This window comes from Delphinapterus leucas, chromosome X (assembly GCF_059928025.1).
Source record: "Delphinapterus leucas isolate spDelLeu-1000000601 "Yukka" chromosome X, BTC_Dleu_Yukka2, whole genome shotgun sequence".
Taxonomy (NCBI): domain Eukaryota; kingdom Metazoa; phylum Chordata; class Mammalia; order Artiodactyla; family Monodontidae; genus Delphinapterus; species Delphinapterus leucas.
Window position 1 is genome coordinate 60104341 of NC_143150.1, and position 27453 is coordinate 60131793.

The following is a 27453-nucleotide window of genomic DNA, read 5'->3' on the forward strand; positions in this document are numbered from 1 at the left end:
CTGCAGAGCACAGGCTCAGCGGCCATGGCTCACGGGCCCAGTGGCTCCGCGGCATGTGGGATCTTCCCATACTGGGGCACGAACCCGTATCCCCTGCATCGGCAGGCAGACTCTCAACCACTGTGCCACCAGGGAAGCCCTCTCCTTCATTTTTGAAGGACAGTTTCCTAGATATATAATTCTCAGTTGATAATTTTTTCTTTTACCACTTTAAATATATTATCCAACTTCCTTCTTACCTGCAAGCTTTCTGCTATGAAATCCCCGTATAATCTTATTGAGAATCCCCTGTATGTGATGAGTCACTTTTGCTGCTTCCAGTATTCTTTCACTGTCCTTGTCTTTTGACAGTTTGATTATAATGTGTCTCTGTGTGGAATTCTTTGTGTTTATCCTACTTGGAGTTTTTTAAACTGCTTGGATTTATATATCAATTACTTTTCTCAAATCTGGGAAGTTTTCAGGTATTTATTCAAATCATGTTTCTGTCTCTTTGCCTTTCTCTCTTCCTTCTGGGACTTCTATAATGCATATATTGGTCTGCTTTTGATGTCCCATTAGTCTCTTAGGCCCTGTTTACATTTTTATTGATAAGAATTATTTTTCCTTTTTGCTCCTCAAACTTCATAATATGAAATGACCTCTTTTCAAGTTCACTGATCCTTTCTTCCACCTCTTTTGTCTTCTGTTGAACTCCTTCAGTTAATTTTTCCATTCAGTTATAGTATTTTCAGCTCTAAAATTTCTGTTTGGTTCCTTTTATAATCTCTATTTCTGCTGATATTCTCATTTTATACATATATTGTCACCCTTATTACTTTATGTTTTTCTTTATTTCTTTGAGCAGATTTAATATAATTGTTTTAAAGTATTTGTGTAGTAAATCCAATGTTCATGTTTCTTCAGGGACATTTTCTGGACATTTATTTTGTTCTTTTGAATGGCTGATGTTTTCCTATTTCTCTGTATATTTTGTGATTTTTTTTTAAATTGGGCATTTGAATAAACCACCACTTCCCCCAGTCTTTGTAGTCTGGGTCTGCACAGTTGAAGACTTTCACTAATTAGACTGGTGTAAAGGCTTAAGGTCTTTGTAGGCCTTTCCTGGACATGTGTCTCCCCTGGTCCTGTGTGCATGCTTTGTACTGATTCCCCTCTGTACGCAGCTACTTTTAAATATCTTTATTTCCTGAAGATTCTCATTCTTGCTTATCCTAGACCCTTAGATGATCTAGTATATTCATCAATCAGTAATCTCTTTCTCCAGGTGTATATGGGTCTATAGTCTTCTTGCCGTTTTCTTGAGTCTTGCCTGATGCTTCCTGCTACTTCTCCTAGCCTGAGATCTGAGTTGTGCCACTTTTGGCTATGCGAGCTCCAAGTTAGGAGCTAAAGAGATGAATCTCTCAAGGAGCCCAAAGCCAGGTTAGAATGTTGTAAATTCTGTCTACTCTGTTCTCTTTGGTTCACATAAGGGGACTGGTGACAAGGCCAACACTTTCCCTGATCCATGTCATGCTACACAAGGAAGAGAGTGTGACACTTTTTAAAATGCTGTGAAATTTCCTACATTTTTAGTATGGCTTTTTCTTGGTTGTTTATTTGCTTGGTTGCTGTAAGATATTTGACTAATTTCTACCATGATGTTATTCTTGTCAATCTGTAGTTTTTAATTTGATGTTTCCAGGGAAGAGGGATGAGACTCTAGGTCTGCTTAAACTTTCATCTTGCTGCTGTTTGTTTTTTAAATTACAGAGTAAGGGTATCAGTACATATAGTGTTAGTGCAACAAACAACCATCTTGTTTGATTTCTTTTAAATGCCTATGTTTTGGTTCAACATGGATCCATGTGCAAAAGCAAAGACATGAAACCATGATTCATGTTAAGAATGCTAGTCTAGCCCAGCAAGGATTGTAGCTTGGTAAGAGCTATAAATCTTTTGCTGTATTTTAAGGAACTGATCTCTGAGTGTACATGTAATAAAACATTTAATTTCAGTTGTAAAAATATATGTAGAACTTAAAGCTAACATTTGACACTTTATTTTCTAAAGTTAGTAAAGAATTTTTATATTTTCTCAATTTTTTTTACATGAGTAGCATTGAGATAATATTTTAAAATATTTTTGAGAGTATAATTTCAGGGGATCCAGATTTATAATTGTAAACTCCCCAGGTCCTTGGCATCAGAACTTAATCATTCCACATAATAATTTATATTATTTTACTTATATCCTTCCATTATTTTTAACAGCCAGTACCTCTAGAATCAGTGTGGTGAAATCAGGCTTGTTATGCCATATATGTGTACTTTTTATAATTCCATTGAAATGTCTCAGAATTCCAATTTCTCTGATCTTAATCTCTTATGGTTTGTGAATTTTTAACTACTAAAATAATATAGAAAAAAACAAATAGCATCTTGGTTGTCAATTGCAAGAATTTGTCAGGCTAGTAAACTTTTCTAAACACTAATTTCATATGACTTAATATAAGAACAATCCAGGGGGGAACCTTGAAGATGGTGGAAGAGTAAGACGCGGAGATCGCCTTCCTCCCCACGGATACACCAGAAATACATCTACATGTGGAACAACTCCTACAGAACACCTACTGAAGGCTGGCAGAAGACCTCAGACCTCCCAAAAGGCAAGAAACTCCCCACGTACCTGGGTAGGGCAAAAGAAAAAAAGAAAAAAACAGAGACAAAAGAATAAGGATGGCACCTGCACCAGTGGGAGGGAGCTGTGAAGGAGGAAAAGTTTCCACACACTAGGAAGCCCCTCCGCGGGCGGAGACTGTGGGAGGCGGAGGGGGGAGCTTCGGGACCGCGGAGTACTGCACAGCGACGGGTGCGGAGGGCAAAGCGGGGAGATTCCCGCACAGAGGATCGGTGCCGACCGGCACTCACCAGCCCGAGAGGCTTGTCTGCTCACCCGCCGGGGCGGGTGAGGCTGTGAGCTGAGGCTCGGGTTTTGGTTTTGGACGGAGCGCAGGCAAAGGACTGGGGTTGGTGGCTTGAACATAGCCTGAAGGGGTTAGTGCACCACGACTAGCCGGGAGGGAGTTCGGGGAAAAGCCTGCACCTGCCAAAGAGGCAAGAGACTTTTTCTTCCCTCTTTGTTTCCTGGTGCGCGAGGAGAGGGGTTTAAGAGCGCTGCTTAAAGGAACTCCAGAGACGGGCGCGAGCTGCAGCTAAAAGCGCGAACCCCAGAGACGGGCGCGAGACGCTAAGGCTGCTGCTGCCGCCACCAAGGGGCCTGTGTGCGAGCACAGGTAACTCTCCACACCCCTCTTCCGCGGAGCCTGTGCAGCCCGCCACTGCCAGGTTCCCGAGATCCAGGGACAACTTCCCTGGGAGAACGCACGGCGGGCCTCAGGCTGGAGCAACGTCACGCCGGCCTCTGCCGCAACGTCACGCCGCCTCTGACGCCGCAGGCCCGCCCCGCACGCAGTGCCTCTCCTTCCCTCCCCCACCCCCGGCCTGAGTGAGCCGGAGCCCCCGAATCAGCGGCTCCTTTAACCCCGTCCTGTCTGAGCAAAAAAAGACGCCCTCCAGCGACCTACACGCAGAGGCAGGGCCAAATCCAAAGCTGAGCTCCTGTGAGCTGTGAGAACAAAGAAGAGAAAGGGATATCTCTCCCAGCAGCCTCAGAAGCAGCAGATTAAAGCTCCACAATCAACTTGATATACCCTGCATCTGTGGAATACCTGAATAGACAAGGAATGATCCCAAATTGAAGAGGTGGAATTTAGGAGCAAGATCTATGATTTTTTTTCCCTTTTCCTCTTTTTGTGAATGTGTACGTGTATGCTTCTGTGTGAGATCTTGTCTGTATACTCTTGCGTCCACCATTTGTCCTAGGGCTCTATCTGTCCATGGTTTTTAAAAAAATTTTTTTTCTTAATAATTAATTTTAATTGTAATAACTTTATTATACTTTACCTTCGTTCTTTCTTTCTTTCTTTCCTTCCTTCCTTCCCTCCTTTAGACAACGAATCACCCCAAATTGAGGAGGTGGTCTCTGAGAGCAAGATTTATGATTTTTCCCCCTTTACCTCTTTTTGTGAAGGTGTATGTGTATGCTTCTGTGTAAGATTTTCTCTGTATAGCTTTGCTTCCAACATTTGTCCTAAGGTTCTATCCGTCCCTTTTCTTTTTTTTTCTAAATATTTTTTAATTCAATAACTATATTATACTTTATTTTATTTTTACTGTATCTTCTTTCTGTCTTTTTTCCTTCTTTCCCTCCTTCCTTCCTTCCTTCCTCCCTCCCTCCTTTCTTTCCTTCTTTGCTTCTTTCTTCCTTCCTTCCTTTCCTCCTTTCCTTCTTTCTTTCCTCATACTTCTACTGATTCTCTCTACTTTTTCTCCCTTTTATTCTGAGCCGTGTGGATGAAAGGCTCTTGGTGCTCCAGCCAGGAGTCAGGGCTCTGCCTCTGAGGTAGGTGAGCCAACTTCAGGACACTGGTTAACAAGAGACCTCCCAGCTCCACATAATATTAAATGGCGGAAATCTCCCAGAGACCTCCATCTTAACACCAGCACCCAGTTTCACTCAACGAACAGCAAGCCACAGTGCTGGACAACCTATGCCAAACAACTAGCAAAACAGGAACACAACCCCACCCATTAGCAGAGAGGCTGCCTAAAATCATAATAAGGCCACAGACACCCCAAAACACACCACCAGACGTGAACCTGCCCACTAGAGAGACAAGATCCAGCCTCATCCACCACAACACAAGCACTAGTCCCCTCCACCAGGAAGCCTACACAACCCACTGAAACAACCTTAGCCACTGGAGACAGATATCAAAAACAACGGGAACTACGAACATGCAGGCTACAAAAAGGAGACCCCAAACACAGTAAGAGAAGCAAAATGAGAAGACAGAAAAACACACAGCAGATGAAGGAGCAAGATAAAAATGCACCAGACCTAACAAATGAAGAGGAAATAGGCAGTCTACTTGAAAAAGAATTCAGAATAATGATAGTAAGGATGATCCGAAATCATGGAAGTAGAATGGACAAAATGCAAGAAACAGTTAACAAGGACCTAGAAGAAATAAAGATGAAACAAGCAATGATGAACAACGCAATAAATGAAATTAAAAGTACTCTAGATGGGATCAATAACAGAATAACTGAGGCAGAAGAACGGATAAGTGACCTGGAAGATAAAATAGTGGAAATAACTACTGCAGAGCAGAATAAAGAAAAAAGAATGAAAAGAACTGAGGACAGTCTCAGAGACCTCTGGGACAACATTAAATGCACCAACATTCGAATTATAGGGGTTCCAGAAGAAGAAGAGAAAAAGAAAGGGACTGAGAAAATATTTGAAGAGATTATAGTTGAAAACTTCCCTAATATGGGAAAGGAAATAGTTAATCAAGTCCAGGAAGCACAGAGTCCCATACAGGATAAATACAAGGAGAAATATGCCAAGACACATATTAATCATACTGTCAAAAATTAAATACAAAGAAAGCATATTAAAAGCAGCAAGGGAAAAACAACAAATAACACACAGGGGAATCCCCATAAGGTTAACAGCTGATCTCTCAGCAGAAACCCTACAAGCCAGAAGGGAGTGGCAGGACATACTGAAAGTGATGAAGGAGAAAAACCTGCAACCAAGACTACTCTACCCAGCAAATAAGAAATTTGAAATTCTATCAAGTATCTTTTCTGAGCACAACGCCAGGAGACTAGATATCAATTACAGGAAAACATCTGTAAAAAATGCAAACACATGGAGGCTAAACAATACACTACTTAATAATGAAGTGATCACTGAAGAAATCAAAGAGGAAATAAAAAAATACCTAGAAACAAATGACAATGGAGACACAACGACTCAAAACCTATGGGATGCAGCAAAAGCAGTTCTAAGGGGGAAGTTTATAGCAATACAAGCCCACCTTAAGAAGCAGGAAACATCTCGAATAAAAAACCTAACCTTGCACCTCAAGCAATTAGAGAAAGAAGAACAAAAAAACCCCAAAGCTAGCAGAAGGAAAGAAATCATAAAAATCAGATCAGAAATAAATGAGAAAGAAATGAAGGAAACAATAGCAAAGATCAATAAAACTAAAAGCTGGTTCTTTGAGAAGATAAACAAAATAGATAAACCCCTAGCCAGGCTCATCAAGAAAAAAAGGGAGAAGACTCAAATCAATAGAATTAGAAATGAAAAAGGAGAAGTAACAACTGACACTACAGAAATAAAAAAAATCATGAGAGATTACTACAAGCAACTCTATGCCAATAAAATGGACAATCTGCAAGAAATGGACAAATTCTTAGAAATGCACAACCTGCCAAGACTGAATCAGGAAGAAATAGAAAATATGAACAGACAATCACAAGCACTGAAATTGAAACTGTGATTAAAAATCTTCCAACAAACAAAAGCCCAGGACCAGATGGCTTCACAGGTGAATTCTATCAAACATTTAGAGAAGAGCTAACACCTATCCTTCTCGAACTCTTCCAAAATATAGCAGAGGGAGGAACACTCCCAAATTCCTTCTAAGAGGCCACCATCACCTTGATACCAAAACCAGACAAGGATGTCACAAAGAAAGAAAACTAGAGGCCCATATCACTGATGAACATAGATGCAAAACTCCTCAACAAAACACTAGCAAACAGAATCCAACAGCACATTAAAAGGATCATACACCATGATCAAGTGGGGTTTATTCCAGGAATGCAAGGATTCTTCAATATACGCAAATCTATCAATGTGATAAACCATATTAACAAATTGAAGGAGAAAAACCATATGATCATCTGAATAGATGCAGAGAAAGCTTTCAACAAAATTCAACACCCATGTATGAAAAAAACCCTGCAGAAAGTAGGCATAGAGGGAACTTTCCTCAACATAATAAAGGCCATATATGACAAGCCCACAGCAAACATCATCCTCAATGGTGAAAAACTGAAAGCATTTCCACTAAGATCAGGAACAAGACAAGGTTGCCCACTCTCACCACTCTTATTCAACATAGTTTTGGAAGTTTTAGCTACAGCAATCAGAGAAGAAAAGGAAATAAAAGGAATCCAAATCGGAAAAGAAGAAGTAAAGCTGTCACTGTTTGCAGATGACATGATACTATACATAGAGTATCCTAAAGATGCTACCAGAAAACTACTAGAGCTAATCAATGAATTTGGTAAAGTAGCAGGATACAAAATTAATGCACAGAAATCTCTGGCATTCCTATATACTAATGATGAAAAATCTGAAAGTGAAATCAAGAAAACACTCCCATTTACCATTGCAACAAAAAGAATAAAATATCTAGGAATAAACCTACCTAAGGAGACGAAAGACCTGTATGCAGAAAATTATAAGACACTGATGAAAGAAATTAAAGATGATACAAATAGATGGAGAGATATACCATGTTCTTGGATGGGAAGAATCAACATTGTGAAAATGACTCTACTACCCAAAGCAATCTACAGATTCAATGCAATCCCTATCAAACTACCAGTGGTATTTTTCACAGAACTAGAACAAAAAATTTCGCAATTTGTATGGAAACACAAAAGACCCCGAATAGCCAAAGCAATCTTGAGAACGAAAAAAGGAGCTGGAGGAATCAGGCTCTCTGACTTCAGACTATACTACAAAGCTACAGTAATCAAGACAGTATGGTACTGGCACAAAAACAGAAAGATAGATCAATGGAACAGGATAGAAAGCCCAGAGATAAACCCATGCACATATGGACACCTTATCTTTGATAAAGGTGGCAGGAATGTACAGTGGAGAAAGGACAGCCTCTTCAATAAATGGTGCTGGGAAAACTGGACAGGTACGTGTAAAAGTATGAGATTAGATCACTCCCTAACACCATACACAAAAATAAGCTCAAAATGGATTAAAGACCTAAATGTAAGGCCAGAAACTATCAAACTCTTAGAGGAAAACATAGGCAGAACACTCTATGACATAAATCACAGCAAGATCCTTTCTGACCCACCTCCTAGAGTAATGGAAATAAAAATAAACAAATGGGACCTAATGAAACTTCAAAGCTTTTGCACAGCAAAGGAAACCATAATCAAGACCAAAAGACTACCCTCAGAATGGGAGAAAATATTTGCAAATGAAGCAACTGACAAAGGATTAATCTCCAAAATTTACAAGCAGCTCATGCAGTTCAATAACAAAAAAACAATGAACCCAATCCAAAAATGGGCAGAAGACCTAAATAGACATTTCTCCAAAGAAGATATACAGAATGCCAACAAACACATGAAGGAATGCTCAACATCATTAATCATTAGAGAAATGCAAATCAAAACTACAATGAGATACCATCTCACACCAGTCAGAATGGCCATCATCAAAAATCTAGAAACAATAAATGCTGGAGAGGGTGTGGAGAAAAGGGAACACTCTTGCACTGCTGGTGGGAATGTGAATTGGTTCAGCCACTGTGGAGAACAGTGTGGAGGTTCCTTAAAAAACTACAAATAGAATTACCATATGACCCAGCTATCCCACTACTGGGCATATACCCTGAGAAAACCAAAATTCAAAAAGAGTCATGTAGCAAAATGTTCATTGCAGCTCTATTTACAATAGCCCAGAGGTGGAAACAACCTAAGCGCCCATCATCGGATGAATGGATAAAGAAGATGTGGCACATATATACAATGGAATATTACTCAGCCTTGAAAAGAAATGAAATTGAGCTATTTGTAATGAGATGGATAGACCTAGAGTCTGTCATATAGAGTGAAGTAAGTCAGAAATAAAAAGACAAATACCGTATGCTAACACATATATATGGAATTTAAGGGGAAAAAAATGTCATGAAGAACCTAGGGGTAAGACAGGAATAAAGACGCAGACCTACTGGAGAACGGACTTGAGGATATGGGGAGGGGGAAGGGTGACCTTTGACAGGGCGAAAGAGAGTCATGGACATATACACACTAACAAATGTAGTAAGGTAGATAGCTAGGGGGAAGCAGCCGCAAGGCACAGGGATATTAGCTCGGTGCTTTGTGACAGCCTGGAGGGGTGCAATAGGGAGAGTGGGAGGGAAGGAGACGCAAGAGGGAAGCCATATGGGAACATATGTATATGTATAACTGATTCACTTTGTTATAAAGCAGAAACTAACACACCATTGTAAAACAATTATACCCCAATAAAGATGTTTAAAAAAAAAAAAAGAACAATCCATATACTTAAAAAAGGGTGTTAGTTCCTTAGCCAAAAGTAGTAATATTAAAATTTCAATTGTAAGCTTATTTAGTTTCTGAAAGCTTTTCTAGACTTGGTAGAGAGACGAGGGGAAATATTTTTAAATAAGCCCGTACTTCTTTTCTTCTTTGCTCCAGAACACATTGTTCTCAACCAGAAACAATGAACCCCCTTCCTCCCAACTGCCTACCCTATATAATGGTCTCCTGTATATTTTCACTCTTGGCCTTTTTTGAATTATGGCAAGTGAAGCTAGTTAATAATAAAGGCACAAGTTAATTCAATCAACATATATTTATTGATTGCCTACCACACGCCCAGCAGTGTTCTCTATGCTCTATAATTCATAATTGAAAGACATCTAGGAAGCCCTGCTGATTAAAGCAGAATGCTTGATAGGTTTGATAGGTTTTAATGCTCAAGTGATACCAAAACAACTGATGGAAAGCTAAAACATTAATTTATGAATCACTTACTGATGAACTTTGCTGAGAGACATGGTTATTGTCTGAGGGTTTCAGATTATCAATTTCTCTTTAAGCATATGCTTATTAATAATATACTTAATTTTCCTGGCTTATATAAAATATAGTATATTTCAGATAAGAGCTTTGTTAGACCCATGAACTGCTCTGAAGTTTTAAAAATATAATACCTATGATATGTGTAGAATTGTCTTTCTAACAAAGATTTTTGAAATCAAACAAATGTTTTTTTGTGTATATTCTCTGTGTTACTATATAAAAATAATTAGACTAAATTGTTTTAAACATGATACTTTGTCCTTAAGAATCTCATAGTCTAGAAGAAATATTGCAACAGAGTCATATGTAGGGTCTAAATCGTATAAAATGAAATATAGTAAAAATGCTTTTAAAAATTCCTTAAATCATCCACAAAAGTAACTATATGCATGCTTTCCTGTGAATGTATAACCATGTATAATAATGTGTGTATAAAAAGTATAATTAATATTCTGATATATGGTATCTATTTTAAGTATAATTTTCTATGAGAAAGGTAAGTGTTATAGCTGGATTCACAAATCTTAACTATCCATATGATGTGACTCCAGTTTACATCAAAATTAGTGTGTTACATACGTTAGTGTATCCACTTTTAGCCAAGAGAAGCAGATTTCCAACATTAGGCACTTCCTTGCATTCACATTCAAAGTTGTGACTCTGCAACTCTCCATTAGTTTGAGCAGGACAGCCATTTGTGGAGGCAGTTTTATGATGGCCAAAGAAAGACTATTCCAGTAATCTCCAGACTGTCTAGTTATCTTCTATCTCATGCACAAGACCTTTCTTTAGAAATATGTTTTATATTTCTCTTCTCAATTCCTACCTCCTCTAACCTAGTTCCAAGCCTAGATTACCTCTTGCCTAAATTATTGTGAAAGTTTCCATACTTATTCAATTCATTATACACATTTAGTCACATTAATCATCCTAATGTATAAAAGTACAATTCTGACCATATAACTCATCTGCTTAAAAACTTTCAATGACTCCCCATTTTCTATAGAATTAGATATAAATGTACCTTGGCATTCATGGCCTCCACAAAGACCCTAACTCCCTTTCTAGTTCGAGCTGAATTCACCATTCCCAAACACACCCTATCCTTTTGTTCCACAGTATTCATGCCATTCTTTACCCCTGGAATGCTCTTTTATTTCTATCAAGATTCTACTCATGTTTTAAGGTTCAGCTGAGATATAAATTCTCAAGTTGATGTAATTTTGCCGTGTCTTTAACTCCTATTGCACTTCATTTATTGTACCTCCCTTGTGGCACTTATCATATTTATCTTTGTATTACAGTCATTCATATACCAGTCTTATCTTTCCCTCTAGATCATAGTTCTTGCCCTCCAGGAAATTATGTTTTACCCATCTTTTTATTTCCTGTAGCACCTAAAACAGCACCTAGTACAGAGATGTCTGATAAATATTTGAAGAGAATTCAAATTAGTTACCTTGGAAAGTTATCTATACTTATTTCAATAATGTTCAATTTGTCAAAAAGTTTTTGAATTTCTTTTACAATTGCTTTAAGGACCTGTGGGATTCCTATAAGTGCTTTCAGTGGTGACAAATCTTCATCATTTCAGGGAAAATTTGATTTTGGAAAATAGAATTCATTCTGAGACATGTTTAGTGAATAATATGGATGTTCAATCTGAGCTGTTATATTTTCAGTTAAAACAAAGAGAATATGAATGAGACAGAATATCTAGGTGAGTCATGAACTAACAACTCCAAAAGAAAAGTTCCCAAAGTGCTTTCAACAATAGCAACATCACTGTAATGACTTTATAACTTCCAAAGATTTTTATTTTGAAACACAAAGTACTCATTTGGATATGTAAATTCTAATATATTTGTTAAATTAGTCTTGTAGATTCATTTTGCAATTTTCCAAACCAGGGTGTTGAAAAGTGTGTTTGGAACTTAAATATCACTTAAATGATAAGTATATTTTCCAACTCGTTTTAAATACTGTATTTTATAGCTTCTGGTGAGGGAGAAACCTTCTCATCACTCTTGCACCAAAGAAAACGTTCCAAATTTGAGGGAAATATTTATACAGTACTATGATTCAAAAAAGCCTACAAATTTAGCTACTATGCTTGACCGTTCTTAAGTTTTAGCAGAAACATAAGAAACTGAAGAATAGATTTAAAGTAAATAATAGAGGGTAGTTGAATATAGCATTTGAGTATCATGTAACTGGTGTCACAGAATTATAAAACAAAAAAATGAAACTTCATCTCTTCCCAAATCACATGGAATTTATAACATTTGTATGTTAAGGTGTTTATAGGAGCCTTCCATTTTCTTGGTTACATACAACTGACTTAATCAAGAAAGCACATTTTATATTCTTAAAATGTATAAGATCCATGTTTAAAGAAATTCAATTACCATGTTTATTATGTGTATCATTATGGTTTCATGTTAACTTTTTATTAGTTACTAGTTTATGGGGTGGTTGCAATGCATTTGGTTTAACATGTTTTCTCTAGCAACTTTACATAATCAGTTTTAAAATATCCTCACTAATAGATAGAAGTATGTGCACAAATATTCCAAAATAGTTGGATATCTCTATTCTTTCAAGAGTATATTATGTGATTATTTTAGCAGATTTACCTCCTTCATTGAGACTAGCAGTCAATTTACTTTGCAAACATTGTATCATATACCAAGTATTAGTGGGAGGACAAGAAGTATACTTTTTAAAGAATTTTTCTGTAGAAATTTTCTCTTCACTCTTGTTCACCATTTCAAAAAATCAATTATTCAAACCTTCTCATGACCCTCAAGGATTCTAGTTAATTGTCACTTTACCATAATGGGATTTTAACTTTAGTAAAAATTTTCCTTACAACTATTATTTGGAGTTTATATCATTTTTAGCCTGTCCCTACCATATTGATGCATTTTGAACTCAAAGTAAAATGGAAGGTCTGGTAGCCAGGGACAGTATTCTTTTACCTGAAACTTGAATAATTGAGGGTATTACTCTACTATTTACTTTGACTGTTTGATCATCACTTCTTATCAGTAAGCATAATACAAATTAATTGGCCATCACTGAATATAATTTACCAAAACCAATAAACGTTTGATTGAATACCACATTCCCACCACCACTACCACTTAGCAAGGCTGATTTGACTTGTCGGTCTCTCAGGAAGCACATGTTTGGAAGGGAAGGAGAGGGCAAAGTGAGAGTCTGGAGTACTCCCCAATTCTTGTGTGTCCCAGGAAAAGGTATGGTTAAGTCCAGACTAACCTGAGCCATAGCTCACAGAAGCACCTTGGTCTCTTTAAACACTCCCCAGAATCCTGAGAGTGGCATCTATCTCCTTGAGCAGCAATGCTGACGTAATAAGGTGTTACTAGCTATTCACCTTAGTAGTTTCTATGTAAAAAGGGACTTGCAGTTATGTAAGATGAATAAACCTAGAGAGCTAATATACAGTATGATGACTATAGTTAATTATTTAATTATTGTAACATTTATTCCACAGAACACTGCATTTTTATTATAATAATTTTATTGTCCATAGATTTCCAAACCTTCCAAACCGGGTACTTCCAGGCCTGAAAAATGTCTTCAAATTTTTCTTGGATTATTTTCAGAGCAACTGCACTACTTCTTGAATTTTCCCACAAAGGAAAGCCTTTTAAATCTCTTGCTTTCAATAAGGTAACAGCATTGTCCACATGGGAGATATGCTCTGAATGCAGACCTATCTTGACATCTTGTATGAATTCTTTGGTGTTGATCAGCATTCCAATAGTGTCAATGCATACCTTACTGAGATTCCATTTGTTGTTTCCACAGATTTCAGGAAACCTTACTGTGCCTTGGATTACAGGGTGTTCTAGAAAAAGAGCAGTAAGTAATCTTTCATTTAAAGCAGCAAATGAGTTTCCCCCTGTCTCGTTAGTAAGAATGCCATTGAGAAAGTTGTTATGATATTTGTAAAGTTGGCAAAACTGCACTTCAATAAATTAATTAATTTCAAAGGACATATTTCGAGATTATAATATTTATATACACTAAAAAGATAACCTTAAATAAAATGCAGTAACCAGCACATTGTATAATCTTTGAGCAGATTTTTGTAGTTTAAAAAAAATTTTAAAGGTATTTCATAAAATACCATAATTTTTCTACATGTAATAAGCCCAGTTAATTTGATCATAGAATTGAATCATGATTGATATAAACATCTCAAAGTTAAATAATTTACATTACTATTTATTATTTGTGTGTATTTCAGTATTTAGAAGTGATGAGTAACTAATATTTTAACAATACTATTTTCTGGCTTTCTGCTGCAACTGTTATGATTCTTAAAATATTAATATAACAGAATTTCATTAAAATGTTTTTGAAAACTTTTTTTTGAGTTTGCTCAAAGAAGCTCATTCAGTTGGTCTGTATAGTACCCATTAATCTGCATTTTAACATGCAGGAGATTTTAATGTAACTTTTCCTTAGAAGGGAAACTATTAAAGGATTTCAAAAGTAAAAAAAAAAAAGACATGAGCAGACTTTTAGAAAGATAGCTCAAGTTATTGTATGGTAGATAGCTTTGGAACAATGGAACTGAATTGAGAGTGCAGAAATAAGTTGTTATATTTATAGTCAATTGATTTTATACAAAGATGTTATGACAGTTCATTGCGGAGGAGAAAGATAGTCTGTTCAACAAAGTATAGTGCATAGAATTTAAAAATGGATAAATTGGATCTCAACAAAATTCAAAACTTTAGCACTTCAAAAGACATCATGAAGAAAATGAAAAGACAAGCAACAGCCTAGAAGTAAATACTTACAAATCACTTATCCATTAAAAGACTTGTATCCAGAATATACAAAAAACTCTTACAGAGACAAACAATCTGATCATAAAATGGACAAAAGATATGAACAGATATTTCAACAAAGCAGATACATAAATTTTTAATAAATACATGAGCAGATGCTCAAAATCATACGTCATTCAGGAAATGCCTATTAAAACCAAAATAAGGTATTTCACACTCTCTACAGTAACAAATATTGGCAAAGATATGAAGATAAAGGAACAATCATACATTGATGGTAGGAATGTAAAATGGTACAGCCACTTTGGAAAACAGTTTGGTAGTTTCTGAAAACGTCAAGCATAAACTACCATACAACCCAGCAATTCCACACATCAGTATCTGCCAAAGAGAAACAAAAATACTTCTACATGTGGGATTGAATGCATATGTTCAGCAGTTGATGTAACAGCCTTAATAATAGCCCCAAATTGGAAACAACATAAAAGTCCATCAACTTGTAAATGGATAGACAAAGTACAGTATACCCATACAATGTAATAAAATTCAGTAATAAAAAGGAATTAACTAGTGACACATGATGCATCATAGATGAACCTCAAAAAGATTATGCACTGTGACAGAAGCTAGACACAAGAGACCACATATTATATGATTCTATTTATATGAAATGTCCAAAGACAAATACAAATTCATAGAGACAGGAAATAGATCAGTAGTTGCCTGAGGTTGAGGATTAGGAATATGGAATATCTGGAAATAGACATGAGAGATATATTACAGAGATTACAATGTTCTAAAGCTGATATATGATGATGTTTTCACCACTAAGTGAAGTTACTAAAAATCATTGAACTCTATACTTTAACTCAACATATTCAAAATTTTATTTAAGCATGTAATTAGTATAAAATTTGATATTTTTACATATTTTTGTTGTACAAAACCTTTGAAATCATGTGTATTTTTCCATTTATAGTCCATGTCAGTTTGAATGTTAACTTTTCATCATACAAACTTGATCTATATGTAAATTTCATGATTTACAGTTGAAAAACTGTTTATATTATGTAAACATAATACTGTAGTAAAGTTGTTTTTATAAACAGATAGCATTAAGAGAATGAAAGACAAACCACAGATAGGGAGAAAATAATTACAAATGGTACAGCTGATAAAGGATCTGTGTCCAGGATACAGAAAGAATTCTCAAAATTCAATAATAAGGGAACATGACTTTTTTTCTTAGATTACATATATGTGTTAGCATACAGTATTTGTCTTTCTCTTTCTGACTTACTTCACTCTGTATGACAGACTCTAGGTCCATCCACCTCACTACAAATAACTCAATTTCGTTTCTTTTTATGGCTGAGTAATACTCCATTGTATATATGGGCCACATCTTCTTTATCCATTCATCCAATGATGGACACTTAGGTTGCTCCCATCTCCGGGCTATTGTAAATAGAACTGCAATAAACATTTTGGTACATGACTCTTTTTGAATTATGGTTCTCAGGGTATATGCACAGTTGTGGGATTGCTGGGTCATATGGTAGTTCCATTTGTAGATTTTTAGGAACCTCCATACTGATCTCCATAGTGGCTGTACCAATTCACATTCCTACCAGCAGTGCAAGAGTAATCCCTTTTCTCCACACCCTCTCCAGCATTTATAGTTTCTAGATTTTTTGAAGATGGCCATTCTGACTGGTGTGAGATGATATCTCATTGAAGTTTTGATTTGCATTTCTGTAATGATTAATGATGTTGAGCATTCTTTCATGTGATTGTTGGCAGTCTGTATATCTTCTTTGGAGAAATGTCTATTTAGGTCTTCTGCCTATTTTTGGATTGGGTTGTTTGTTTTTTTTTTTGTTATTGAGCTGCATGAGCTGCTTGTAAATTTTGGAGATTAATCTTTTGTCAGTTGCTTCATTTTCAAATATTTTCTCCCACTCTGAGGGTTGTCTTTTGGTCTTGTTTATGGTCTCCTTTGCTGTGCCAAAGCTTTGAAGTTTCATGAGGTCCCATTTGTTTATTTTTGTTTTTATTTCCATTTCTCTAGGAGGTGGGTCAAAAAGGATCTTGCTGTTATTTATGTCATAGAGTGTTCTGCCTATGTTTTCCTGTAAGGGTTTTATAGTTTCTGGCCTTACATTTAGGTCTTTAATCCATTTTGAGCTTATTTTTGTGTATGGTGTTAGGGAGTGTTCTAATCTCATACTTTTACATGTACCTGTCCAGTTTTCCCAGCATCACTTATTGAAGAGGCTGTCCTTTCTCCACTGTACATTCCTGCTTCCTTTATCAAAGATAAGGTGACCATATGTTGGTGGGTTTATCTCTGTGCTTTCTATCGTGTTCCATTGATCTATCTTTCTGTTTTTGTGCCAGTACCATACTGTCTTGATTACTGTAGCTTTGTAGTATAGTCTGAAGTTAGGGGGCCTGATTCCTTCAGCTCCATTTTTCATTCTCAAGATTGCTTTGGCTATTCGGGGTCTTTTGTGTTTCCATACAAATTGTGAAAATTTTTGTTCTACTTTTGTGAAAAATGCCAGTGAACCTAGCGGTAAGATGGGAATAAAGACACAGACTTACTAGAGAATGGACTTGAGGATATGGAGAGGGGGAAAGTTAGGCTGTGACAAAGTGAGAGAGTGGCATGGATATATATACACTGCCAAATGTAAAATAGATAGCTAGTGGGAAGCAGCTGCATAGCACAGGGAGAGTAGCTCGGTGCTTTTCAACCACCTGGAGGGGTGAGATAGGGAGGGTGGGAGGGAGGGAGATGCAAGAGGGAAGAGATATATGAACATATGTATATGTATAACTGATTCACTTTGTTATAAAGCAGAAACTAACACACCATTGTAAAGCAATTATACTACAATAAAGATGTTAAATAATAATAATAATAATAATAAGGGAACACAACCCAATAAAAAAGTGGGCAAAATATTTGAAAGACACTACACCAAAGCAGATATGGAGATAGCCAATAAGAGCATGTAAAGCTGCTCAACAACATTAGTCATAAGATAAATGTAAATTTAAACCACAATATGATCACCCATTATAATAGCTAAAATTTTTTAATCATACCAAGTTTTGGTAAGGATATGAAGGAATCGAAAATATAATACTATAAAGCTGACAATAACAAATATTGGCAAAGATATGGAGATAAAGGAACAATCAAACGTTGATGGTGGGAATGTGAAATGGTACAACCACTCTGGAAAACAGTTTGGCAGTTTCTTAAAAAGCTAAACATACACCTATCCTATGATCCAGCTATTCTGATAAGTATTTACCCAAGAGGAGTGATAGCACATATCCATACAAAGATTTGTACATGAATGTGTTTATAGCAGCTTTATTTATAATCGCCTAAAATTAGAAACAAACTTAATGTTCATCAACAGGTGAATGGATAAACAAATTGTTTTTGTTCATATAGGGAAATAGTACTCAACAATTAAAAACATGAACTATTGAGGCACACATCAACATGAACGAATCTCAAAATAATCAGCCTGAATGAAAGAAACCAGATGTAAAAAGGGTACATACTGTATGCTTCCATCTATATAAAATTATTGAAAATGCAAACAGGAAGCAGATCAGTGGTTGCATGGTAAGGTAAGAAGGCAAAAGGTACAGCAAATTGATTGAAAGGGGGCATTAGGAAACTTTTAAGAATGATGGGTATGTTCATCCAAGATTGTTTCTTGAGCATATACACATATCAAAATATCAAATTGAACAATTTAAATATGTGTAATTTAGTTTTTGTTAATTATACCTCAATAAAGCTTAAAAAAAACAATTCAGTTATTAGAAAACTTAGGTATTTGAATCTTCTTTTTCAACTGTAAATCTTATGAAATTTTCATATAGATCAAGTTTGTATGATGAAAATTTAACATTCAAACTGACATGTACTATAAATGTAAAATACACATGATTTCAAAGATTTTGTACAGTAAAAATAATATGTAAAATTCTCAATTTTTATACTAATTACATGTTTAAATAAAATTTTGAATACATTGAGTTAAAGTATATTATTAAAATTAATTTTACCATCAGTTTTTCATTTTTTTAATGTTGCTACTAGAAAATATAAGCCTACGTATGTGTCTCATATTATATTTCTATTGTACTACACAGGTCCACAGTGTGCCAGACATTGTGCTTGATCTTAGGGATACAATGGTGAGAAAAAACAGATGTTTTCCCTGCTCTCATGGAGCTAATGACCTAGATTTAATAAGAAGAGAGGTATTCATGAAATAATTACATAATCAGATATAAAATGACATTGTGAGAAACACCCATGTTGGTCACTTTCTAGCCTCTTCTGGAAGCACACTTTATATACACAATGGAATATAACTATTGCCTCTGAAAATTCTCTCACCCACTTCCAACGAAAATTTTACCAGTGTCAATGTCCCTCAGTCAAACCCACTAAGAATAAACCAGTAGTTAAATAAGTTGTGTTTATTACTTGTTGCAGCAAAGGAGAACACATACCATGGAGAACCATGACACATCAAAGTAAGAAGATGTTAGAAATAACTTACTGGAGGATTTGGGCTTTGGTTGGGCAATTTAAGGGAGGGTATAAGGAAGTGAGGATTTGCTCTAGATTGGATGCTGTGAGAAAGTGGGAGCAATTCTGTGATAGGGTATTTTGCGTGTGGCATTGCAAACTTGGTTTTGTCTGTTGAGGCAAAATTATGAAGAAGTCTTGTTTTGTTTCATCTTATCATAGTCTCTGAATAACCTTGTTTTAGATTGTAGTCTGTGAAGTTAAACAATGTGTTCAACAAGAGAACAAAATCGCCTGACTGTGAGTGCCAGGCCAGCATGTAATAATATTGTGGTCTAGCTCTGAACATCCGTTTAATTTTGGATGACGGTGGCTGCTTTTTTTTTTTTTTCTATCTCACTAGTATATATCTTGACATCATTATGCACACTGTGTTTAACATTCTATTCATATTACAGTTACTATCCATGCACACCATCCTGAAAAGTCATCTTTGTGAAACTGATTGTTAAATTGATGGTTAGTATCAGTAAGGGTCCAAGCAGGAAAACAGAAAACTCGCCAGAAAAATTTAATATGATAAATTATTTAGACAGGTTTTAGAGGATTTTAAAAAGCAAAAAGGAAACTGTGAAGCTTCAAGAGTGTTAAATTCAGGAAGGTAACTATCACCCCTTGGGCTAGGAAAACAAAGATAAGTTTGTATTTTCAGAAACTACAAAATTAGAGGAGAGGTTTGCTGAGATGGGACTCATTTCTGAGTTTTGTACACTGCCAGCTAATGCTGGTACCTCTGGGGGCACAATGAGGTTGATTCTGGTAGTGTAGAAAAGCAGGAACCAGCTGCGACTATTACCAACAACCAATGTCAGGATGAAGGGTTGTCCCTTGGGTGATACTGATAGGAATAGGAAGCGAAACAGGAAGGACCACCTTCTCTTCTTCAGCCTTCCAGTCTCCTTCTACTGCTCTCTATTGTCAGAATCTCATTCAAAGACATTTGATAAGCAGAAATATACTTTGCAGAGTCCCATGAAAAACATTGTATAGAAGAGTGCATTTGGAACTGAGAAAATGTAGTGTAATTACCAATACAGAAGAAATTAGGGATTTTCATTTGTTTGTTTTCTGTATAATCAGACTGTATGAGTGTATGCTGCCACTTGTGGAATCAAAGCAAGTCTATATAAATTAGGGAATTACTATAGAATTTTAAAAATCTGGTTAGTGTCTTTTTGACTTTTGAAAACTACAAATGGTTCTGATTGTTCTTATTATAACAAACTATTTATGTATGTTAATACTACTCGTATTAGGTTGTGGCTCTTCAATAGTAAAAATAATATTAGCATATGTATAGTATTTTATAGTTCAAAGGCATTTTACTTAGATTATCTCATTCTAATCCTTGCAAAAATGTAGAGAGGTAGATAGGGTAGGCGTTTCTATTGAAACTTTATAGATGAAAAAGCTAAATTCAAGATGGTTAAGTTACTTGAAAAGATTGTATATCTAGTAAATGATTGAATTTGGATTAGAACTCAAGTCTTTTATGGTTTGTAGTTCCACTATTTTAGTATTTTGCCTCATAGTAGCATCAGGAAAGGGGAAAAGATACTGTTTGTTTTCAGCAGAAGTCCTCAGCTTTTTGTTTTTCATTTTGTTTTGTTTTTGAGTAAGAACGCCTTTTTCTTTTTAGATTTCATTGGAGTCTCAACCTGCCTGCAACAAGGTCTGACTAAAAGGAAAGTGGAAGGATGAATGTAGTTAATTATCTGTTTCAGTCAGTTTTGGAAGGATATGGAAGTATAACCTTTTAAGTAAGTCATTGCAAATGGATTCTAATGGCAACTCTATTCTCTTCAGCCCCTGGAATGAAGGGCAAGCCTGGAGAAAAGTCAGTAACGTGAAGATCCGTCCAGTCAGTATGTGTTTCCCAACCTTGCCTGATCATAAGAATCATTGGAGTTTGTACATTGGGGGTAACAGTGACCTGTTAAAAATAAATGTCAGGATACTACCCAAGATATACTGAATCAGAAGCTCTAGAGGAAAACCTGGAAATAGTATTCTTAATAAATGGCCCAGTGATTCTTATGATGAGCCAAGGTTGTGAAACACTGTCCTGGTTCTAGTGGTTGGTGGTACACTGATCAGACTCCATTGTCTAGCAATAACTGAGCCATATTGTGAAAATTAATTCCACCAAACTTTTTTGTTTGTTTGTTTTTGGTTTGTGGTTTTTGGGGTTTTTTTGCGGTACGCGGGCCTCTCCCTGCCGTGGTCTCTCCCGCTGCGGAGCACAGGCTCCGGACGCGCAGGCTCAGCGGCCATGTCTCATGGGCCCAGCCGCTCCGTGACATGTGGAATCCTCCCGGACTGGGGCACGAACCCGCGTCCCCCGCATCGGCAGGCGGACTCCCAACCACTGCGCCACCAGGGAAGCCCTCCACCAAACTTTTTAAATGACTTTTTTCCCAAAAGGCTACAGGTCGATGAAGCTACACGATTTATTTACAATTTCAATTAAATCCTCTCTAATTTTCTGTCACTTCTATCTATACACTGAGATTTTCTTAAAATATATTCTCATATTGTAACTTTCAGCAGAAAGGAGAACTTAAAAAATACAGATTGGTACTTAGTGATCTACTCACTTAGGTTAATTGCAATATATTTTCAATTCTGCTAATAACGTAATTTCAGGATTTCTAAGAAATCCAGTGAAAGCATGAGAACACCATGTTTTAAACATGTAATACAATTTAAAACCACCAAAAATACAATGTGTTCCTCTCAGAAAAAAAGAGCAATACGAGTCACATAAAATAATATTAAACTAAACCTTTGAAACTCTAGTTTTACTCTCTTTAAAAAAATAATGGGAGCTTCCCTGGTGGTGCAGTGGTTGAGAGTCCACCTGCCGATGCAGGGGACACAGGTTCATGCCCCGGTCCGGGAAGATCCCACATGCCACGGAGCGGCTGGGCCCGTGAGCCATGGCCGCTGAGCCTGCGCGTTCGGAGCCTGTGCTCCACAACGGGAGAAGCCACAACAGTGAGAGGCCCGCATACCGCAAAAAAAAAGTAAATAAATATAAAGTAATAATGGGAATGGTGTCAGCAAGATTCTCCTTCCCCATGTGACATCCCAATTCAACAGCAATACACAGTTCAGTTCCTTTTGTGAGAAATCAAGACACAAGTTAGAGGCTCCTGCACTCAGGGTAAGTATGAAACTAGCCAAGTTAAACTGGTAAGAAAATTTGAGATACCTTCTCATCATAATCCTCACCCCTGGCACAGAACCATATGATTGGGAGGAAACCCTCAGCTCACGGCTTCTTCCTGAGTAGGGAAAGACATGCACCAACCATCCAATATCCTAACTTTTACAGGTGCTATCTGAAGAACTGGCTTCTATCTCACTTGTCTCAGAGTCCTGATGAGGCATAGCATATACTAAACCTCTGGGAGCTACAGAAACAAAGGAGATAACACACCCAAACTCATTTATAGGGGCTAGCATTATCATGATACCAAAGCCAGAAACACTATAAAAGGGACTTCCCTGGTGGCGCAGTGGTTAGGAATCCACCTGCCAATGCAGGGGACACAGGTTCAAGCCCTGGCCTGGGAAGGTCCCACATGCTGTGGAGCAACTAAGCCCATGCACCACAACTACTGAGCCTGCACTCTAGAGCCTGCAAGCCACAACTAGTGAGGCTGCATGCCACAACTAGTGAGGCCGCATACCACAACTACTGGAGCCCACATGCCACAACTGCTGAAGCCCGTGTGCCACAACTACTGAAGCCTTTGTGCCTAGAGCCCGTGCTGTGGAACAAGAGAAAGCATCACAATGAGAAGCCCGTGCACCACAACAAAGAGTAGCCCCCACTCGGTGCAACTAGAGAAAGCCCACATGCAGCAAGGAAGACCCAATGTGGCCAAAAATAAATTAATTAATTTATTAATTAAATTTTAAAAACTTAAAAAAACACTATAAGAAAACTACAAACCAATATTCCTGATGAATGTAGATGCAAAAATCCTTGAACATATACTAGAAAACTGAATTCAACAGCATGCTAAAAAGATCATACATCATTACCAAGTTGGATGTATCCCAGTGATGCAAGGATGTTTCAACATGTGAAAATCAATTACTGTAACGCAATATATTAAAATAACATAGGATACTCACATGATCATCTCAATAGATGCAGAAAAAACATTTGATAAAATTCAACACCATTTCATGATAAAAACCCTCAGCAAACTAGGAATAAAAGGATAAGACCTCAATGATATAGCTCATATATGAAGCTCATATATGAAGAGCCAAAAACTAACACCACACTCAATGGGGAAAAATGGAAAGCTTTCCTCTAAGATCAAGAACAAGGCAAGGATGCTCACTCTCACCACTTCTATTCAACATAGTACTGTAAGTCCTAGCCAGAGCAATTAGGCAAGATGAAATAAAATGCATCCAAATTGGAAAGGAAAAAGTAAAATGATCTCCCTTTGCAGATGACATGATCTTATACACAGAAAGCCATAAATAACTCTACAAAAGACCCCGTTAAGACTAATGACTGAATTCAGTAAGGTTGCAGGATACAAAAATCTGCTGTGTTTCTATACACTAACAATGAACTATCTGAAAAAGAAATTGGGGAAATAATCCCATTTGCAATAGCGTCAAAAATAATAAATTACTTAGGAGTAAACTTAACTAAGGAGGTAAAAGATGTACAGGCATGCCTCAGAAATATTTTGGGTTCAGTTCCAGATTACCACAATAAAGCAACTATTGCAATAAAGTGAGTCACACAATTTTTTTGGTTTCCCAGTGCATATAAAAGTTATGTTTATGCTATGCTGTAGTCTATTAAGTGTGCACTAGCATTATGTCTAAAAAAAAACAGACATACCTTAATTAAAAACACTTTATTGCTAAAAATAGCTAACCATCAGCTGAGCCTTCAGTGAGTTGTAATCTTTTCGCAATAGTAACAATAAGGATTACTGATCACACTATAAGAAATATAATAATAATGAAAGAGTTTAAAATATTGTGAGAATTACCGAAATATGACACAGACTTGAAATGGGCAAATGCTGTTGGTAAAATGGCACCAATAGATTTGCTCGAAGCAGGGTTTCTACAAACCATCTATTTGTAAAACAAACAAACAACAACAACAAAAAAAAAACAGTATCCACAAAGTGCAATAAAGTGAAGTGCAGTGAAACGAGATATGCCTGTACACTGAAAACTAAAAAAAACATTAATGAAGAAATTAAAGACACAAACAAATGAAAAAACATCCCATGTTCATGGATTGGAAGACTTAATGTTAAAATGTCCATACTACCCAAAATAATCTACAGATTCAGTGCAATCCCTGTCAAAATGTCAATGGCACTTTTTACAGAAGTAGGAAAAGATATTCTAAAATTCATGTGGAACCACAAAGGACTCAGCCAAATCAGTGTTAAAAAGGACAGACTTGAAGGCCTTACACTTCCACTTTTCAAAATATATTACAAAGCTACATTTAGATCTCATCTTAAGTGTCCTTACAACAATAAAATAAAAATAATTGTAAAAAATAATGATAGAAACACTGTTGAGAAATGATCCTTTACATGCTTCTAATTTTTTTTTAATTTGAGTGTTTTTTTCTTACTTAGTTTCAAATGAAATAGATTTGTAAATCAATAGTTTAATTTGATAAATAGGAAGGAAACCTTCTGAGTTAAAACCATAAATCTAAACACTAAACTAAACTTGTAAAATGCTCATGAATGCATGATAGTAGTAAGAGAGTATTATTTAGTGGCCATTTGTTTAGCCTACTTCGTTATTAATTTTGGTGTAATTGTCTCATATCTTGAACATGTAAAAGTGAAGCTCTGTGAACTTTTTAAAAACACCTATAACTGTATATAGATATTTTATATAGATATGTATTTATGTATGTAGTATATGTGTCTCATTATTCAGGGCACAGCTCAAATGTCACCTCTTTTGGGAGAGGTTTTCCTTTATCACTCTATCTAAAAACTCCTCTCTAGCCCAATTTGCTCTTTATCCTACTACTCTATTTAATTTTCTTCTTGCACAAAACATTAACCCAAAGTAGCACATTTATTTGTTTGCTTGTGTTTCTTTTTCCACCACCAGATTTTAAACTCCATGAGAATATGAACCTTGTTTATCTTGGCCACAGTCTGTAGCTTAATAATTATTTTTGTATGAGTTATATTTGTTGCAATAAGCCATATGTCATATGCTGGACCTACGCTGCTGACCAGATAGAATCTGAAATTTTTTAAAAGTTAGTCACCTAGGCAGGGTTCATTTAAATATTAAATTTACAAAGGTCACTTGAACATGGGATTCATGGATTCATGTATGCATGTGGTCTGTGGTTAATACTGTCGGCTTTTTAGATTTAAAACTATGTCCCACAACTTACTACTTGTGTAACCTTAAACAAATTATTTAACCGCTCTAGACATCAATTCCCAAATCTGTAAAAATCTAGATAATAATATGTACCACTGATGGTTATTTTGGGGTTTAAATGAAATAAATTTGAAAGTGCTCAATAACGGTGTATGTTGTAGTTGAATGTATTTTGTAGGTTTACTAACTATGGTTCTGGGATTAGAGTCCAGCTTATTAAAAAGGATTATAGTTTATGCTTCAAACTAAGTTGGCACCAAGAGAAGAAAAAATATATTTTCCAAATAGATTAATAGCATTCTCTAATACTTTTGTAAAAATATAAAGCCTGTCAGACCCTCAATCCATAGTTCCAAAATAAGAAAGCAATAGGACAATATCACAAATCAATCCGCCACTGCAGTCATCAGACTGAGTCTCTGAAGAAGTCATAGTAAATGTGCAGCAACTAACCATGGAATACAAATAAAAATATAGTGGAAAGACATTTTAAATTCAGATAATGTTACTCTTAAGAAGCATTTCTTCTTTTTTCCATATCTGTTTAGGTGGACCTTTTTAAAGTTACTAACTTGTACGTAGACACATATTTAAAATGTGAAAACTATGTCAGAAAAGAAGATACTGGTCTGGTCTATCAGAGGTTGAAATTTTTCTTATGTAAAATATTTAGAACTTTAAGGAAAATAAATTTGGACTCGTGAATATTTATATTTTTAAAAGGTGAATGACCTTGGTCATCTAAATTTCGGATTGGAATTAAGTTTTTCTGAAAAGAATAGATCATTGATAGATGGAATTTGATATAAAATCTTATAATTCTTGTTTTGTAGCTCTTTTTCTTTTTAGAATATTGCCTATAAACAAAATTTTTTAACTAAATTTTTCCCTTCATATTTATGTAAAATCAATACAAGTAAAATCTCAATTCAATGATTATTATTCCATTAAAATTTTCATATAATATGTATGCAAAGATGGATTTTTTTTTACAACACAAAACCCAGTGGAACAAGTGTACGCTTCATTCTCTACCTATTTAATTACCCTTCTATATTGTGAAAATATGTGATATGCCCTTTCAATGAAGGAAAAGATCTCCTGTCAAGTTATAGTTAATTATCCTTATTCTTTCTACTTCACACACCTCATCTTTCAACTTCTCACTCAAATCAAAGTAATTATTCAAGAAACTTGGAAGGTAAAGGTAGTTAAACATATAAATATTTACATGGTACCTCCTGCTTTCTCCTTTTCACCATTTTTAAACAACTCTTTATATCTTGCTTCTTTAAACTGAGAATGCAATAGATTATAATTAATTTTAATAAAATTCCCATATTCATCCATTCATTCAATTATTCATTTAACAGATATTTTTATTTGAAGTTCCTACTCTGTTCCAGGAATTGATGTAAGCATTTGACATATATTAGGAACCATACAGACAAAGATCCTTGCCTTTGTGGAGCTCACTTTGTAGTCAGGGGACATACACGGTAAACAAATAAAATAAGCAAATAAATTGTATTTCAGAAGGTTTTAAGTACTATGTAGAAAAAAGGAAGCAGAGTAGGGATAACTGCAAGGGTTTAGGGGTGAGAGGGACAGACTGCAGTAGTAAATAGTCCTCATTACAGTGAAAGAATATTTACTGCAGTGTGTGTGCATGTTTATACTTAACTGTTCCATTACTCAAAAGGTATTTTGCTTTTGCAGTCTCAGCAACACTATTGTGGAATTTCTTTAGAGTTAACTATTATGAAATGTAATGGTTTAAAAAATATAGTGTATTACTTATATATGA

General features: G+C 35.9%; 1 protein-coding gene across 1 annotated transcript in view; it reads left to right on the forward strand.

Moving 5' to 3' along the window:
• The window catches only part of HDX (highly divergent homeobox), a 152999-nt gene that overhangs the window by 39824 nt on the left and 85722 nt on the right, over positions 1 to 27453 (forward strand). The window contains exon 3 of the mRNA XM_022580818.3: positions 13605 to 13658. Within this exon, the coding sequence (XP_022436526.1) occupies positions 13605 to 13658 (54 nt within the window). The remainder of the gene's footprint in view (positions 1 to 13604; positions 13659 to 27453) is intronic.